The sequence below is a fragment of the Nyctereutes procyonoides genome, unplaced genomic scaffold (genome assembly GCF_905146905.1).
Source record: "Nyctereutes procyonoides isolate TBG_1078 unplaced genomic scaffold, NYPRO_anot_genome, whole genome shotgun sequence".
NCBI classification, from domain to species: Eukaryota; Metazoa; Chordata; class Mammalia; order Carnivora; family Canidae; genus Nyctereutes; species Nyctereutes procyonoides.
Genome location: NW_026575135.1, coordinates 33,495,635 through 33,509,780, shown reverse-complemented (window position 1 = coordinate 33,509,780; position 14,146 = coordinate 33,495,635). Strand labels below are relative to the sequence as shown.

Genomic DNA, 14,146 nt, shown 5'->3' with positions numbered 1-14,146 from the left:
TCATTTCCTCCTCCTGATTCTTTCTTGCAAGATTGTCGAGGAGAAGAAGGATCTCCCGATTTCTGCTCGGACCATCTCCCAGGCACACGGGCTGTGGTTCTTGTCTTGCAGGTAGAGGGAGATCCTCTGGAAGTAGGTCCTCAGGGTGGAGTCGTCATGCGTGAGGGGGGTCTCGGCCAGCCCCACTTCCTGCAGGGGACAGGCCTCCAGGTCATCCAGCTGCTCCGAGAGCCCCGAGCACAGTTCCTCCAGGAGAGTCATGTTCCAAGGAGCAGAGGACGTGTCCGTGCAGAAGAGGTGGAAGACCTTCTGGGTCATCACGTGGACCACAGAGAGGGCCTGCGCCTCCTGGAGCCGCTGGCCATCAAACAGCTCCTTGGGGAAGGCAAAGTCATTGGTGTAGTGGTCACAAGAGCCGGCGGAGAGTCTCCTCATCTGTCCCAGGAGCGTCAGGACCCTCCAGTTGCGCAGGCCGTGGGTGTCGGGCAGGTCGCAAGCCAGACTGCACAGGGAGTGGCAGCTGAGCAGCACCAGGGCCACCGAGAAGGAGCAGGGCACGGCCATCGGGGATCCTGCAGGGGCTGTGGGCCTGGCTGTGCTGGGCAAGTGTGGGAACCGCGGCTCCAGCTTCTCTGAGCATCTTCCCTCGTGTGTGGGGCTTAAGTAGGCCACAGACGCGTTTTCCATTTCTGAACGTCTCCCTCACTTTCTACTTCTCTTTTTGCTTTCCTTTATGATGCACTTTCGACTGGCTCTAGAGCACTGTTTCCCAACTACATGGGCGGCGTGCTTGTCATGACTGCCCTTGCCTCCAGAGTCTTCTGGATTGGCTTTTCACGCATCATCCAGAAAAGTTCGGAACCCGGATGCGCTGTCTCTAGAGTACAGTGTATGTCCCATGCTCCTATCTGAACTGTGTACACACACAACCCCGTGTCGGTTGACCCGTCTCATGTGAAGGCGAAGCAGGGTTAAGGATGTCTAACGCTGGTAAGCATGAAGGCCAATTGTTAGGCTTCCGACGTGGAATGGGATGGCCAACGTTGTAGAGTGACCTATCGAGTACTGAGAGGTACGTGATTTCTGATACGGAAAGCACATATGCAGGTGAATCATGTCTACAAGGACAAGAGAATGAACGCAGAGTCTCTCACAAGTTAGGACGATGCCAAACTGCTGATAGGAATCGAACAGTTGAATTACTTCCCTGACATGTGTTTCTCCTGTAAGGCCATTTCATGTTGCCTCGGCTGACAAAGTGATCTCTTGCCTCCCCTGCGACTCCGTACTCATCAAGGTGTTTTCAAAACTCCTTTTGTTGTGTTTCGCACTGTGTACAGTTACTGATGCGTTGACTGTCTTTCGTAACGTCAAACGATCATGTAGAATCCCTTTGTTCTGAAATGCTGAGAGCCCACATCACCTCCAGGCTCACACGGGAGCCACATCCACAAAGCGCCAAAGGTAGCTCCCAAGTCAGCCAGGGCCACCTCACCCAGTGACGTTGAGATCCAGGAACGGATGGAGAGAAAGTCCTCTGCTCACAGGGTTCTGTCATTCCTAGGTGTGTCGCCCTCCTCTGCACACATTTCAGGGCTCTTCCATTAATTCAATGGCCATGCTTCTTGTGTGGTACTCAAGAAAGCCCAAGGAGAGACAACGAACAGGAAGGAAGAAGCTTTGGCTGGGGCCCTCGCAGACTGAGCTTTGGAGAGCCTACAGACCACTGGACTACCTAAGACTAGTTCACAGAGCTCAGAATCTTGGAAGCCTTGTCACAGGGATTCCCTCTGGTGGCTGAAGGTTCATTTTCAGGGACTCTATGCAGATACAGACCACGGATGTTGGGAAAGTCTATCTCGCATTTATTTTTCTGTGCAGCTAACTACTCGTAGAAGACATCTTGATTTTTAGAGAAAGAGAGTGAGAGAGAGAGTGAAAGCAATATATAGAGCAGCATGAGGGATCCCTGGGTGGCGCAGCGATTTGGCGCCTGCCTTTGGCTCAGGGCGCGATCCTGGAGACCCGGGATCGAGTCCCACGTCAGGCTCCCGGTGCATGGAGCCTGCTTCTCCCTCTGCCTATGTCTCTGCCTCTCTCTCTCTCTCTCCCTGTGTGACTATCATAAATAAATAAAAATTAAAAAAAAATAGAGCAGCATGAGCAGGGGAGGAGAGGGAGTAGCAGTCACGCAACTGAGAAGGAGCCCGAAGACAGGCTCATCCAAGGACCCTGGGATTGGCGATCTAGCCAAAGACAGATGCCTCATGGAACGAGCCACCCAGGTGCCCCAGGGACAAGGAATCCTCTGCAGTCTCTGCACTTGTGGGGAGCCTGATGTGGGGTTCCATCCAACCACCCTGAGATGAGGCACTCAGCTGAAACCAAGATCTGCCTGCTTACCGACCTTGCCAACCACATTGCCTACCTCGCTGCTCTTTGGAACACTGTATTTTCCAGAGGGGGGGGGAGAGAGAGAGGAGAGAGAGAGAGAGAGACAGAGAGAGAGAGAGACAGAGATATGCTGAGGAAATGGCTTTTTACAGTCTCTGAATCCGTTCCTTCTGAGAAAAGGCTGTTTTTACCTCTGGAGATGAATCATCCAGCAGGGGCAGCCTGATGCAGAGAACACAAGCCAGGTGTCCAGGCCTGGTCACTATCTCAGTGCATTGCTGGCTGTAGGGGGCAGTCTTCTGCTGGAGAGCATCGGACAGACCACCGAGTCCAATCCTCCCGCTTTGTCTTTGCTTGTTCCTACAGCCACTGTCCCCTGGTTGTAACGGGGACGTGCCCTCCTGGCCATAATGGTCCGTCATCAGGAGCCAAAGAAGACAACAAGGCCTCTCGGAGGAGAGTTTCCAAAAAGTAGGGAACCTCCACAGACTCTGGGCTTCAGTGAGTGGCTTGCCCTTAGAAGTCTCATGGCCACACAGGATCCACAAGGGAATCCATTTGGAGACCACTTCTCCTTCGGGACTCTGTTCCCATGGGACCGCTTCCATTGCTAGGCTTCCAGGGCACGGGCCGGCTTGTAACTGGCAGACCCCAATAGGCATTTTCTTAAGGACATTGGCACTGGGACATCCACCAGTCTAATAGGGAAGGTATTATCCAGTGCTGTTGATTATATTTCCGGATATGCCTGCTGCCTTTCCTGCTTACAGAGTTGCTATGTCCCTTCTTCTTCTTCTTGTACCCTTTGCTATTACTGCCGTTACTTCACTCTGCTGGTTGTTTGGAGGTTTGTTTTTTTCTCGACAGAACTCAGAGATACAGGGTAGGAGATGGGATCGGTTGTGTGCGCCCTCATCCTGACAGGCACATATGCACTGGCATCGAGGAGGACTATGGGTTGACTTGTCATGAGAGGAACAGAATCATGAGGAGAAGAGTCGTACGATCCATTTTTTTCATCAGATTCTATTCCGACTCCATCCCTCTCGAAGGAAACAACAAATCCAAGAAAGTTTGCAGAAAAAGGTTTACTGACCAAAAGAATAAAACACTGAATAAATAGAAAGCATCCCCAACTCCCCTGAATCACACAGGGACGGTACACCTACTAGTATACAAAGAGAACCCACTTAAGGTAGAAATAGAAATAAATAAATAAATAAATAAATAAATAAATAAATAAATAAATAAATCAACGAATCAGCAGTCAGTAGAGAGATGGGCACGGTTATCTGAAAGTAAGCGGTGTTTGTCGACTTGACTTCATGGCGCTGCCCCGTCCTGAACACTTTCGACACCCCGATTGCCTTCGTGTCACCGTGATGGCAGACGTGAGCTTCTCTGAGGTGGCAGGACACGTGCAAGTGTGCTCTGATCAGTTAGGGAATGTCATTTCCGTGCGGACCTGGGCGCGTCTCATTTCCTCCTCCTGATTCTTTCTTGCAAGATTGTCGAGGAGAAGAAGGATCTCCCGATTTCTGCTCGGACCATCTCCCAGGCACACGGGCTGTGGTTCTTGTCTTGCAGGTAGAGGGAGATCCTCTGGAAGTAGGTCCTCAGGGTGGAGTCGTCATGCGTGAGGGGGGTCTCGGCCAGCCCCACTTCCTGCAGGGGACAGGCCTCCAGGTCATCCAGCTGCTCCGAGAGCCCCGAGCACAGATCCTCCAGGAGGGTCATGTTCCAAGGAGCAGAGGACGTGTCCGTGCAGAAGAGGTGGAAGACCTTCTGGGTCATCACGTGGACCACAGAGAGGGCCTGCGCCTCCTGGAGCCGCTGGCCATCAAACAGCTCCTTGGGGAAGGCAAAGTCATTGGTGTAGTGGTCACAAGAGCCGGCGGAGAGTCTCCTCATCTGTCCCAGGAGCGTCAGGACCCTCCAGTTGCGCAGGCCGTGGGTGTCGGGCAGGTCGCAAGCCAGACTGCACAGGGAGTGGCAGCTGAGCAGCACCAGGGCCACCGAGAAGGAGCAGGGCACGGCCATCGGGGATCCTGCAGGGGCTGTGGGCCTGGCTGTGCTGGGCAAGTGTGGGAACCGCGGCTCCAGCTTCTCTGAGCATCTTCCCTCGTGTGTGGGGCTTAAGTAGGCCACAGACGCGTTTTCCATTTCTGAACGTCTCCCTCACTTTCTACTTCTCTTTTTGCTTTCCTTTATGATGCACTTTCGACTGGCTCTAGAGCACTGTTTCCCAACTACATGGGCGGCGTGCTTGTCATGACTGCCCTTGCCTCCAGAGTCTTCTGGATTGGCTTTTCACGCATCATCCAGAAAAGTTCGGAACCCGGATGCGCTGTCTCTAGAGTACAGTGTATGTCCCATGCTCCTATCTGAACTGTGTACACACACAACCCCGTGTCGGTTGACCCGTCTCATGTGAAGGCGAAGCAGGGTTAAGGATGTCTAACGCTGGTAAGCATGAAGGCCAATTGTTAGGCTTCCGACGTGGAATGGGATGGCCAACGTTGTAGAGTGACCTATCGAGTACTGAGAGGTACGTGATTTCTGATACGGAAAGCACATATGCAGGTGAATCATGTCTACAAGGACAAGAGAATGAACGCAGAGTCTCTCACAAGTTAGGACGATGCCAAACTGCTGATAGGAATCGAACAGTTGAATTACTTCCCTGACATGTGTTTCTCCTGTAAGGCCATTTCATGTTGCCTCGGCTGACAAAGTGATCTCTTGCCTCCCCTGCGACTCCGTACTCATCAAGGTGTTTTCAAAACTCCTTTTGTTGTGTTTCGCACTGTGTACAGTTACTGATGCGTTGACTGTCTTTCGTAACGTCAAACGATCATGTAGAATCCCTTTGTTCTGAAATGCTGAGAGCCCACATCACCTCCAGGCTCACACGGGAGCCACATCCACAAAGCGCCAAAGGTAGCTCCCAAGTCAGCCAGGGCCACCTCACCCAGTGACGTTGAGATCCAGGAACGGATGGAGAGAAAGTCCTCTGCTCACAGGGTTCTGTCATTCCTAGGTGTGTCGCCCTCCTCTGCACACATTTCAGGGCTCTTCCATTAATTCAATGGCCATGCTTCTTGTGTGGTACTCAAGAAAGCCCAAGGAGAGACAACGAACAGGAAGGAAGAAGCTTTGGCTGGGGCCCTCGCAGACTGAGCTTTGGAGAGCCTACAGACCACTGGACTACCTAAGACTAGTTCACAGAGCTCAGAATCTTGGAAGCCTTGTCACAGGGATTCCCTCTGGTGGCTGAAGGTTCATTTTCAGGGACTCTATGCAGATACAGACCACGGATGTTGGGAAAGTCTATCTCGCATTTATTTTTCTGTGCAGCTAACTACTCGTAGAAGACATCTTGATTTTTAGAGAAAGAGAGTGAGAGAGAGAGTGAAAGCAATATATAGAGCAGCATGAGGGATCCCTGGGTGGCGCAGCGATTTGGCGCCTGCCTTTGGCTCAGGGCGCGATCCTGGAGACCCGGGATCGAGTCCCACGTCAGGCTCCCGGTGCATGGAGCCTGCTTCTCCCTCTGCCTATGTCTCTGCCTCTCTCTCTCTCTCTCCCTGTGTGACTATCATAAATAAATAAAAATTAAAAAAAAATAGAGCAGCATGAGCAGGGGAGGAGAGGGAGTAGCAGTCACGCAACTGAGAAGGAGCCCGAAGACAGGCTCATCCAAGGACCCTGGGATTGGCGATCTAGCCAAAGACAGATGCCTCATGGAACGAGCCACCCAGGTGCCCCAGGGACAAGGAATCCTCTGCAGTCTCTGCACTTGTGGGGAGCCTGATGTGGGGTTCCATCCAACCACCCTGAGATGAGGCACTCAGCTGAAACCAAGATCTGCCTGCTTACCGACCTTGCCAACCACATTGCCTACCTCGCTGCTCTTTGGAACACTGTATTTTCCAGAGGGGGGGGGAGAGAGAGAGGAGAGAGAGAGAGAGAGACAGAGAGAGAGAGAGACAGAGATATGCTGAGGAAATGGCTTTTTACAGTCTCTGAATCCGTTCCTTCTGAGAAAAGGCTGTTTTTACCTCTGGAGATGAATCATCCAGCAGGGGCAGCCTGATGCAGAGAACACAAGCCAGGTGTCCAGGCCTGGTCACTATCTCAGTGCATTGCTGGCTGTAGGGGGCAGTCTTCTGCTGGAGAGCATCGGACAGACCACCGAGTCCAATCCTCCCGCTTTGTCTTTGCTTGTTCCTACAGCCACTGTCCCCTGGTTGTAACGGGGACGTGCCCTCCTGGCCATAATGGTCCGTCATCAGGAGCCAAAGAAGACAACAAGGCCTCTCGGAGGAGAGTTTCCAAAAAGTAGGGAACCTCCACAGACTCTGGGCTTCAGTGAGTGGCTTGCCCTTAGAAGTCTCATGGCCACACAGGATCCACAAGGGAATCCATTTGGAGACCACTTCTCCTTCGGGACTCTGCTCCCATGGGACCGCTTCCATTGCTAGGCTTCCAGGGCACGGGCCGGCTTGTAACTGGCAGACCCCAATAGGCATTTTCTTAAGGACATTGGCACTGGGACATCCACCAGTCTAATAGGGAAGGTATTATCCAGTGCTGTTGATTATATTTCCGGATATGCCTGCTGCCTTTCCTGCTTACAGAGTTGCTATGTCCCTTCTTCTTCTTCTTGTACCCTTTGCTATTACTGCCGTTACTTCACTCTGCTGGTTGTTTGGAGGTTTGTTTTTTTCTCGACAGAACTCAGAGATACAGGGTAGGAGATGGGATCGGTTGTGTGCGCCCTCATCCTGACAGGCACATATGCACTGGCATCGAGGAGGACTATGGGTTGACTTCTCATGAGAGGAACAGAATCATGAGGAGAAGAGTCGTACGATCCATTTTTTTCATCAGATTCTATTCCGACTCCATCCCTCTCGAAAGAAACAACAAATCCAAGAAAGTTTGCAGAAAAAGGTTTAATGACCAAAAGAATAAAACACTGAATAAATAGAAAGCATCCCCACTCCCCTGAATCACACAGGGACGGTACACCTACTAGTATACAAAGAGAACCCACTTAAGGTAGAAATAGAAATAAATAAATGAATAAATAAATAAATAAATAAATAAATAAATAAATAAATCAACGAATCAGCAGTCAGTAGAGAGATGGGCACGGTTATCTGAAAGTAAGCGGTGTTTGTCGACTTGACTTCATGGCGCTGCCCCGTCCTGAACACTTTCGACACCCCGATTGCCTTCGTGTCACCGTGATGGCAGACGTGAGCTTCTCTGAGGTGGCAGGACACGTGCAAGTGTGCTCTGATCAGTTAGGGAATGTCATTTCCGTGCGGACCTGGGCGCGTCTCATTTCCTCCTCCTGATTCTTTCTTGCAAGATTGTCGAGGAGAAGAAGGATCTCCCGATTTCTGCTCGGACCATCTCCCAGGCACACGGGCTGTGGTTCTTGTCTTGCAGGTAGAGGGAGATCCTCTGGAAGTAGGTCCTCAGGGTGGAGTCGTCATGCGTGAGGGGGGTCTCGGCCAGCCCCACTTCCTGCAGGGGACAGGCCTCCAGGTCATCCAGCTGCTCCGAGAGCCCCGAGCACAGTTCCTCCAGGAGAGTCATGTTCCAAGGAGCAGAGGACGTGTCCGTGCAGAAGAGGTGGAAGACCTTCTGGGTCATCACGTGGACCACAGAGAGGGCCTGCGCCTCCTGGAGCCGCTGGCCATCAAACAGCTCCTTGGGGAAGGCAAAGTCATTGGTGTAGTGGTCACAAGAGCCGGCGGAGAGTCTCCTCATCTGTCCCAGGAGCGTCAGGACCCTCCAGTTGCGCAGGCCGTGGGTGTCGGGCAGGTCGCAAGCCAGACTGCACAGGGAGTGGCAGCTGAGCAGCACCAGGGCCACCGAGAAGGAGCAGGGCACGGCCATCGGGGATCCTGCAGGGGCTGTGGGCCTGGCTGTGCTGGGCAAGTGTGGGAACCGCGGCTCCAGCTTCTCTGAGCATCTTCCCTCGTGTGTGGGGCTTAAGTAGGCCACAGACGCGTTTTCCATTTCTGAACGTCTCCCTCACTTTCTACTTCTCTTTTTGCTTTCCTTTATGATGCACTTTCGACTGGCTCTAGAGCACTGTTTCCCAACTACATGGGCGGCGTGCTTGTCATGACTGCCCTTGCCTCCAGAGTCTTCTGGATTGGCTTTTCACGCATCATCCAGAAAAGTTCGGAACCCGGATGCGCTGTCTCTAGAGTACAGTGTATGTCCCATGCTCCTATCTGAACTGTGTACACACACAACCCCGTGTCGGTTGACCCGTCTCATGTGAAGGCGAAGCAGGGTTAAGGATGTCTAACGCTGGTAAGCATGAAGGCCAATTGTTAGGCTTCCGACGTGGAATGGGATGGCCAACGTTGTAGAGTGACCTATCGAGTACTGAGAGGTACGTGATTTCTGATACGGAAAGCACATATGCAGGTGAATCATGTCTACAAGGACAAGAGAATGAACGCAGAGTCTCTCACAAGTTAGGACGATGCCAAACTGCTGATAGGAATCGAACAGTTGAATTACTTCCCTGACATGTGTTTCTCCTGTAAGGCCATTTCATGTTGCCTCGGCTGACAAAGTGATCTCTTGCCTCCCCTGCGACTCCGTACTCATCAAGGTGTTTTCAAAACTCCTTTTGTTGTGTTTCGCACTGTGTACAGTTACTGATGCGTTGACTGTCTTTCGTAACGTCAAACGATCATGTAGAATCCCTTTGTTCTGAAATGCTGAGAGCCCACATCACCTCCAGGCTCACACGGGAGCCACATCCACAAAGCGCCAAAGGTAGCTCCCAAGTCAGCCAGGGCCACCTCACCCAGTGACGTTGAGATCCAGGAACGGATGGAGAGAAAGTCCTCTGCTCACAGGGTTCTGTCATTCCTAGGTGTGTCGCCCTCCTCTGCACACATTTCAGGGCTCTTCCATTAATTCAATGGCCATGCTTCTTGTGTGGTACTCAAGAAAGCCCAAGGAGAGACAACGAACAGGAAGGAAGAAGCTTTGGCTGGGGCCCTCGCAGACTGAGCTTTGGAGAGCCTACAGACCACTGGACTACCTAAGACTAGTTCACAGAGCTCAGAATCTTGGAAGCCTTGTCACAGGGATTCCCTCTGGTGGCTGAAGGTTCATTTTCAGGGACTCTATGCAGATACAGACCACGGATGTTGGGAAAGTCTATCTCGCATTTATTTTTCTGTGCAGCTAACTACTCGTAGAAGACATCTTGATTTTTAGAGAAAGAGAGTGAGAGAGAGAGTGAAAGCAATATATAGAGCAGCATGAGGGATCCCTGGGTGGCGCAGCGATTTGGCGCCTGCCTTTGGCTCAGGGCGCGATCCTGGAGACCCGGGATCGAGTCCCACGTCAGGCTCCCGGTGCATGGAGCCTGCTTCTCCCTCTGCCTATGTCTCTGCCTCTCTCTCTCTCTCTCCCTGTGTGACTATCATAAATAAATAAAAATTAAAAAAAAATAGAGCAGCATGAGCAGGGGAGGAGAGGGAGTAGCAGTCACGCAACTGAGAAGGAGCCCGAAGACAGGCTCATCCAAGGACCCTGGGATTGGCGATCTAGCCAAAGACAGATGCCTCATGGAACGAGCCACCCAGGTGCCCCAGGGACAAGGAATCCTCTGCAGTCTCTGCACTTGTGGGGAGCCTGATGTGGGGTTCCATCCAACCACCCTGAGATGAGGCACTCAGCTGAAACCAAGATCTGCCTGCTTACCGACCTTGCCAACCACATTGCCTACCTCGCTGCTCTTTGGAACACTGTATTTTCCAGAGGGGGGGGGAGAGAGAGAGGAGAGAGAGAGAGAGAGACAGAGAGAGAGAGAGACAGAGATATGCTGAGGAAATGGCTTTTTACAGTCTCTGAATCCGTTCCTTCTGAGAAAAGGCTGTTTTTACCTCTGGAGATGAATCATCCAGCAGGGGCAGCCTGATGCAGAGAACACAAGCCAGGTGTCCAGGCCTGGTCACTATCTCAGTGCATTGCTGGCTGTAGGGGGCAGTCTTCTGCTGGAGAGCATCGGACAGACCACCGAGTCCAATCCTCCCGCTTTGTCTTTGCTTGTTCCTACAGCCACTGTCCCCTGGTTGTAACGGGGACGTGCCCTCCTGGCCATAATGGTCCGTCATCAGGAGCCAAAGAAGACAACAAGGCCTCTCGGAGGAGAGTTTCCAAAAGTAGGGAACCTCCACAGACTCTGGGCTTCAGTGAGTGGCTTGCCCTTAGAAGTCTCATGGCCACACAGGATCCACAAGGGAATCCATTTGGAGACCACTTCTCCTTCGGGACTCTGCTCCCATGGGACCGCTTCCATTGCTAGGCTTCCAGGGCACGGGCCGGCTTGTAACTGGCAGACCCCAATAGGCATTTTCTTAAGGACATTGGCACTGGGACATCCACCAGTCTAATAGGGAAGGTATTATCCAGTGCTGTTGATTATATTTCCGGATATGCCTGCTGCCTTTCCTGCTTACAGAGTTGCTATGTCCCTTCTTCTTCTTCTTGTACCCTTTGCTATTACTGCCGTTACTTCACTCTGCTGGTTGTTTGGAGGTTTGTTTTTTTCTCGACAGAACACAGAGATACAGGGTAGGAGATGGGATCGGTTGTGTGCGCCCTCATCCTGACAGGCACATATGCACTGGCATCGAGGAGGACTATGGGTTGACTTCTCATGAGAGGAACAGAATCATGAGGAGAAGAGTCGTACGATCCATTTTTTTCATCAGATTCTATTCCGACTCCATCCCTCTCGAAAGAAACAACAAATCCAAGAAAGTTTGCAGAAAAAGGTTTACTGACCAAAAGAATAAAACACTGAATAAATAGAAAGCATCCCCAACTCCCCTGAATCACACAGGGACGGTACACCTACTAGTATACAAAGAGAACCCACTTAAGGTAGAAATAGAAATAAATAAATGAATAAATAAATAAATAAATAAATAAATAAATAAATAAATCAACGAATCAGCAGTCAGTAGAGAGATGGGCACGGTTATCTGAAAGTAAGCGGTGTTTGTCGACTTGACTTCATGGCGCTGCCCCGTCCTGAACACTTTCGACACCCCGATTGCCTTCGTGTCACCGTGATGGCAGACGTGAGCTTCTCTGAGGTGGCAGGACACGTGCAAGTGTGCTCTGATCAGTTAGGGAATGTCATTTCCGTGCGGACCTGGGCGCGTCTCATTTCCTCCTCCTGATTCTTTCTTGCAAGATTGTCGAGGAGAAGAAGGATCTCCCGATTTCTGCTCGGACCATCTCCCAGGCACACGGGCTGTGGTTCTTGTCTTGCAGGTAGAGGGAGATCCTCTGGAAGTAGGTCCTCAGGGTGGAGTCGTCATGCGTGAGGGGGGTCTCGGCCAGCCCCACTTCCTGCAGGGGACAGGCCTCCAGGTCATCCAGCTGCTCCGAGAGCCCCGAGCACAGTTCCTCCAGGAGAGTCATGTTCCAAGGAGCAGAGGACGTGTCCGTGCAGAAGAGGTGGAAGACCTTCTGGGTCATCACGTGGACCACAGAGAGGGCCTGCGCCTCCTGGAGCCGCTGGCCATCAAACAGCTCCTTGGGGAAGGCAAAGTCATTGGTGTAGTGGTCACAAGAGCCGGCGGAGAGTCTCCTCATCTGTCCCAGGAGCGTCAGGACCCTCCAGTTGCGCAGGCCGTGGGTGTCGGGCAGGTCGCAAGCCAGACTGCACAGGGAGTGGCAGCTGAGCAGCACCAGGGCCACCGAGAAGGAGCAGGGCACGGCCATCGGGGATCCTGCAGGGGCTGTGGGCCTGGCTGTGCTGGGCAAGTGTGGGAACCGCGGCTCCAGCTTCTCTGAGCATCTTCCCTCGTGTGTGGGGCTTAAGTAGGCCACAGACGCGTTTTCCATTTCTGAACGTCTCCCTCACTTTCTACTTCTCTTTTTGCTTTCCTTTATGATGCACTTTCGACTGGCTCTAGAGCACTGTTTCCCAACTACATGGGCGGCGTGCTTGTCATGACTGCCCTTGCCTCCAGAGTCTTCTGGATTGGCTTTTCACGCATCATCCAGAAAAGTTCGGAACCCGGATGCGCTGTCTCTAGAGTACAGTGTATGTCCCATGCTCCTATCTGAACTGTGTACACACACAACCCCGTGTCGGTTGACCCGTCTCATGTGAAGGCGAAGCAGGGTTAAGGATGTCTAACGCTGGTAAGCATGAAGGCCAATTGTTAGGCTTCCGACGTGGAATGGGATGGCCAACGTTGTAGAGTGACCTATCGAGTACTGAGAGGTACGTGATTTCTGATACGGAAAGCACATATGCAGGTGAATCATGTCTACAAGGACAAGAGAATGAACGCAGAGTCTCTCACAAGTTAGGACGATGCCAAACTGCTGATAGGAATCGAACAGTTGAATTACTTCCCTGACATGTGTTTCTCCTGTAAGGCCATTTCATGTTGCCTCGGCTGACAAAGTGATCTCTTGCCTCCCCTGCGACTCCGTACTCATCAAGGTGTTTTCAAAACTCCTTTTGTTGTGTTTCGCACTGTGTACAGTTACTGATGCGTTGACTGTCTTTCGTAACGTCAAACGATCATGTAGAATCCCTTTGTTCTGAAATGCTGAGAGCCCACATCACCTCCAGGCTCACACGGGAGCCACATCCACAAAGCGCCAAAGGTAGCTCCCAAGTCAGCCAGGGCCACCTCACCCAGTGACGTTGAGATCCAGGAACGGATGGAGAGAAAGTCCTCTGCTCACAGGGTTCTGTCATTCCTAGGTGTGTCGCCCTCCTCTGCACACATTTCAGGGCTCTTCCATTAATTCAATGGCCATGCTTCTTGTGTGGTACTCAAGAAAGCCCAAGGAGAGACAACGAACAGGAAGGAAGAAGCTTTGGCTGGGGCCCTCGCAGACTGAGCTTTGGAGAGCCTACAGACCACTGGACTACCTAAGACTAGTTCACAGAGCTCAGAATCTTGGAAGCCTTGTCACAGGGATTCCCTCTGGTGGCTGAAGGTTCATTTTCAGGGACTCTATGCAGATACAGACCACGGATGTTGGGAAAGTCTATCTCGCATTTATTTTTCTGTGCAGCTAACTACTCGTAGAAGACATCTTGATTTTTAGAGAAAGAGAGTGAGAGAGAGAGTGAAAGCAATATATAGAGCAGCATGAGGGATCCCTGGGTGGCGCAGCGATTTGGCGCCTGCCTTTGGCTCAGGGCGCGATCCTGGAGACCCGGGATCGAGTCCCACGTCAGGCTCCCGGTGCATGGAGCCTGCTTCTCCCTCTGCCTATGTCTCTGCCTCTCTCTCTCTCTCTCCCTGTGTGACTATCATAAATAAATAAAAATTAAAAAAAAATAGAGCAGCATGAGCAGGGGAGGAGAGGGAGTAGCAGTCACGCAACTGAGAAGGAGCCCGAAGACAGGCTCATCCAAGGACCCTGGGATTGGCGATCTAGCCAAAGACAGATGCCTCATGGAACGAGCCACCCAGGTGCCCCAGGGACAAGGAATCCTCTGCAGTCTCTGCACTTGTGGGGAGCCTGATGTGGGGTTCCATCCAACCACCCTGAGATGAGGCACTCAGCTGAAACCAAGATCTGCCTGCTTACCGACCTTGCCAACCACATTGCCTACCTCGCTGCTCTTTGGAACACTGTATTTTCCAGAGGGGGGGGAGAGAGAGAGAGGAGAGAGAGAGAGAGAGACAGAGAGAGAGAGAGACAGAGATATGCTGAG

General features: G+C 52.0%; 4 protein-coding genes across 4 annotated transcripts; all 4 read right to left on the bottom strand.

Moving 5' to 3' along the window:
* Positions 1-564, bottom strand: LOC129494492 (interferon alpha-1/2). The gene has a single exon (XM_055301377.1). The coding sequence runs from the start codon at positions 562-564 to the stop codon at positions 1-3; it is 564 nt and encodes a 187-aa protein (XP_055157352.1).
* A 3,306-nt stretch (positions 565-3,870) lies between these two features.
* On the bottom strand, positions 3,871-4,434 carry LOC129494486 (interferon alpha-1/2-like). The gene has a single exon (XM_055301370.1). It carries the CDS (start codon positions 4,432-4,434, stop codon positions 3,871-3,873), a length of 564 nt encoding a protein of 187 aa, XP_055157345.1.
* A 3,309-nt stretch (positions 4,435-7,743) lies between these two features.
* Positions 7,744-8,307, bottom strand: LOC129494495 (interferon alpha-1/2). Its single transcript, XM_055301381.1, has one exon. It carries the CDS (start codon positions 8,305-8,307, stop codon positions 7,744-7,746), a length of 564 nt encoding a protein of 187 aa, XP_055157356.1.
* Positions 8,308-11,616: 3,309 nt separating this feature from the next.
* LOC129494496 (interferon alpha-1/2) lies at positions 11,617-12,180 on the bottom strand. The gene has a single exon (XM_055301382.1). The coding sequence runs from the start codon at positions 12,178-12,180 to the stop codon at positions 11,617-11,619; it is 564 nt and encodes a 187-aa protein (XP_055157357.1).
* Between the last annotated feature and the right edge of the window lie 1,966 nt (positions 12,181-14,146).

Coding starts and splice junctions, on each gene's coding strand:
- LOC129494486 (XM_055301370.1), bottom strand. CDS start 4,434: ATGGCCGTGCCCTGCTCCTTCTCGGTGGCCCTGGTGCTGCTCAGCTGC.
- LOC129494492 (XM_055301377.1), bottom strand. CDS start 564: ATGGCCGTGCCCTGCTCCTTCTCGGTGGCCCTGGTGCTGCTCAGCTGC.
- LOC129494495 (XM_055301381.1), bottom strand. CDS start 8,307: ATGGCCGTGCCCTGCTCCTTCTCGGTGGCCCTGGTGCTGCTCAGCTGC.
- LOC129494496 (XM_055301382.1), bottom strand. CDS start 12,180: ATGGCCGTGCCCTGCTCCTTCTCGGTGGCCCTGGTGCTGCTCAGCTGC.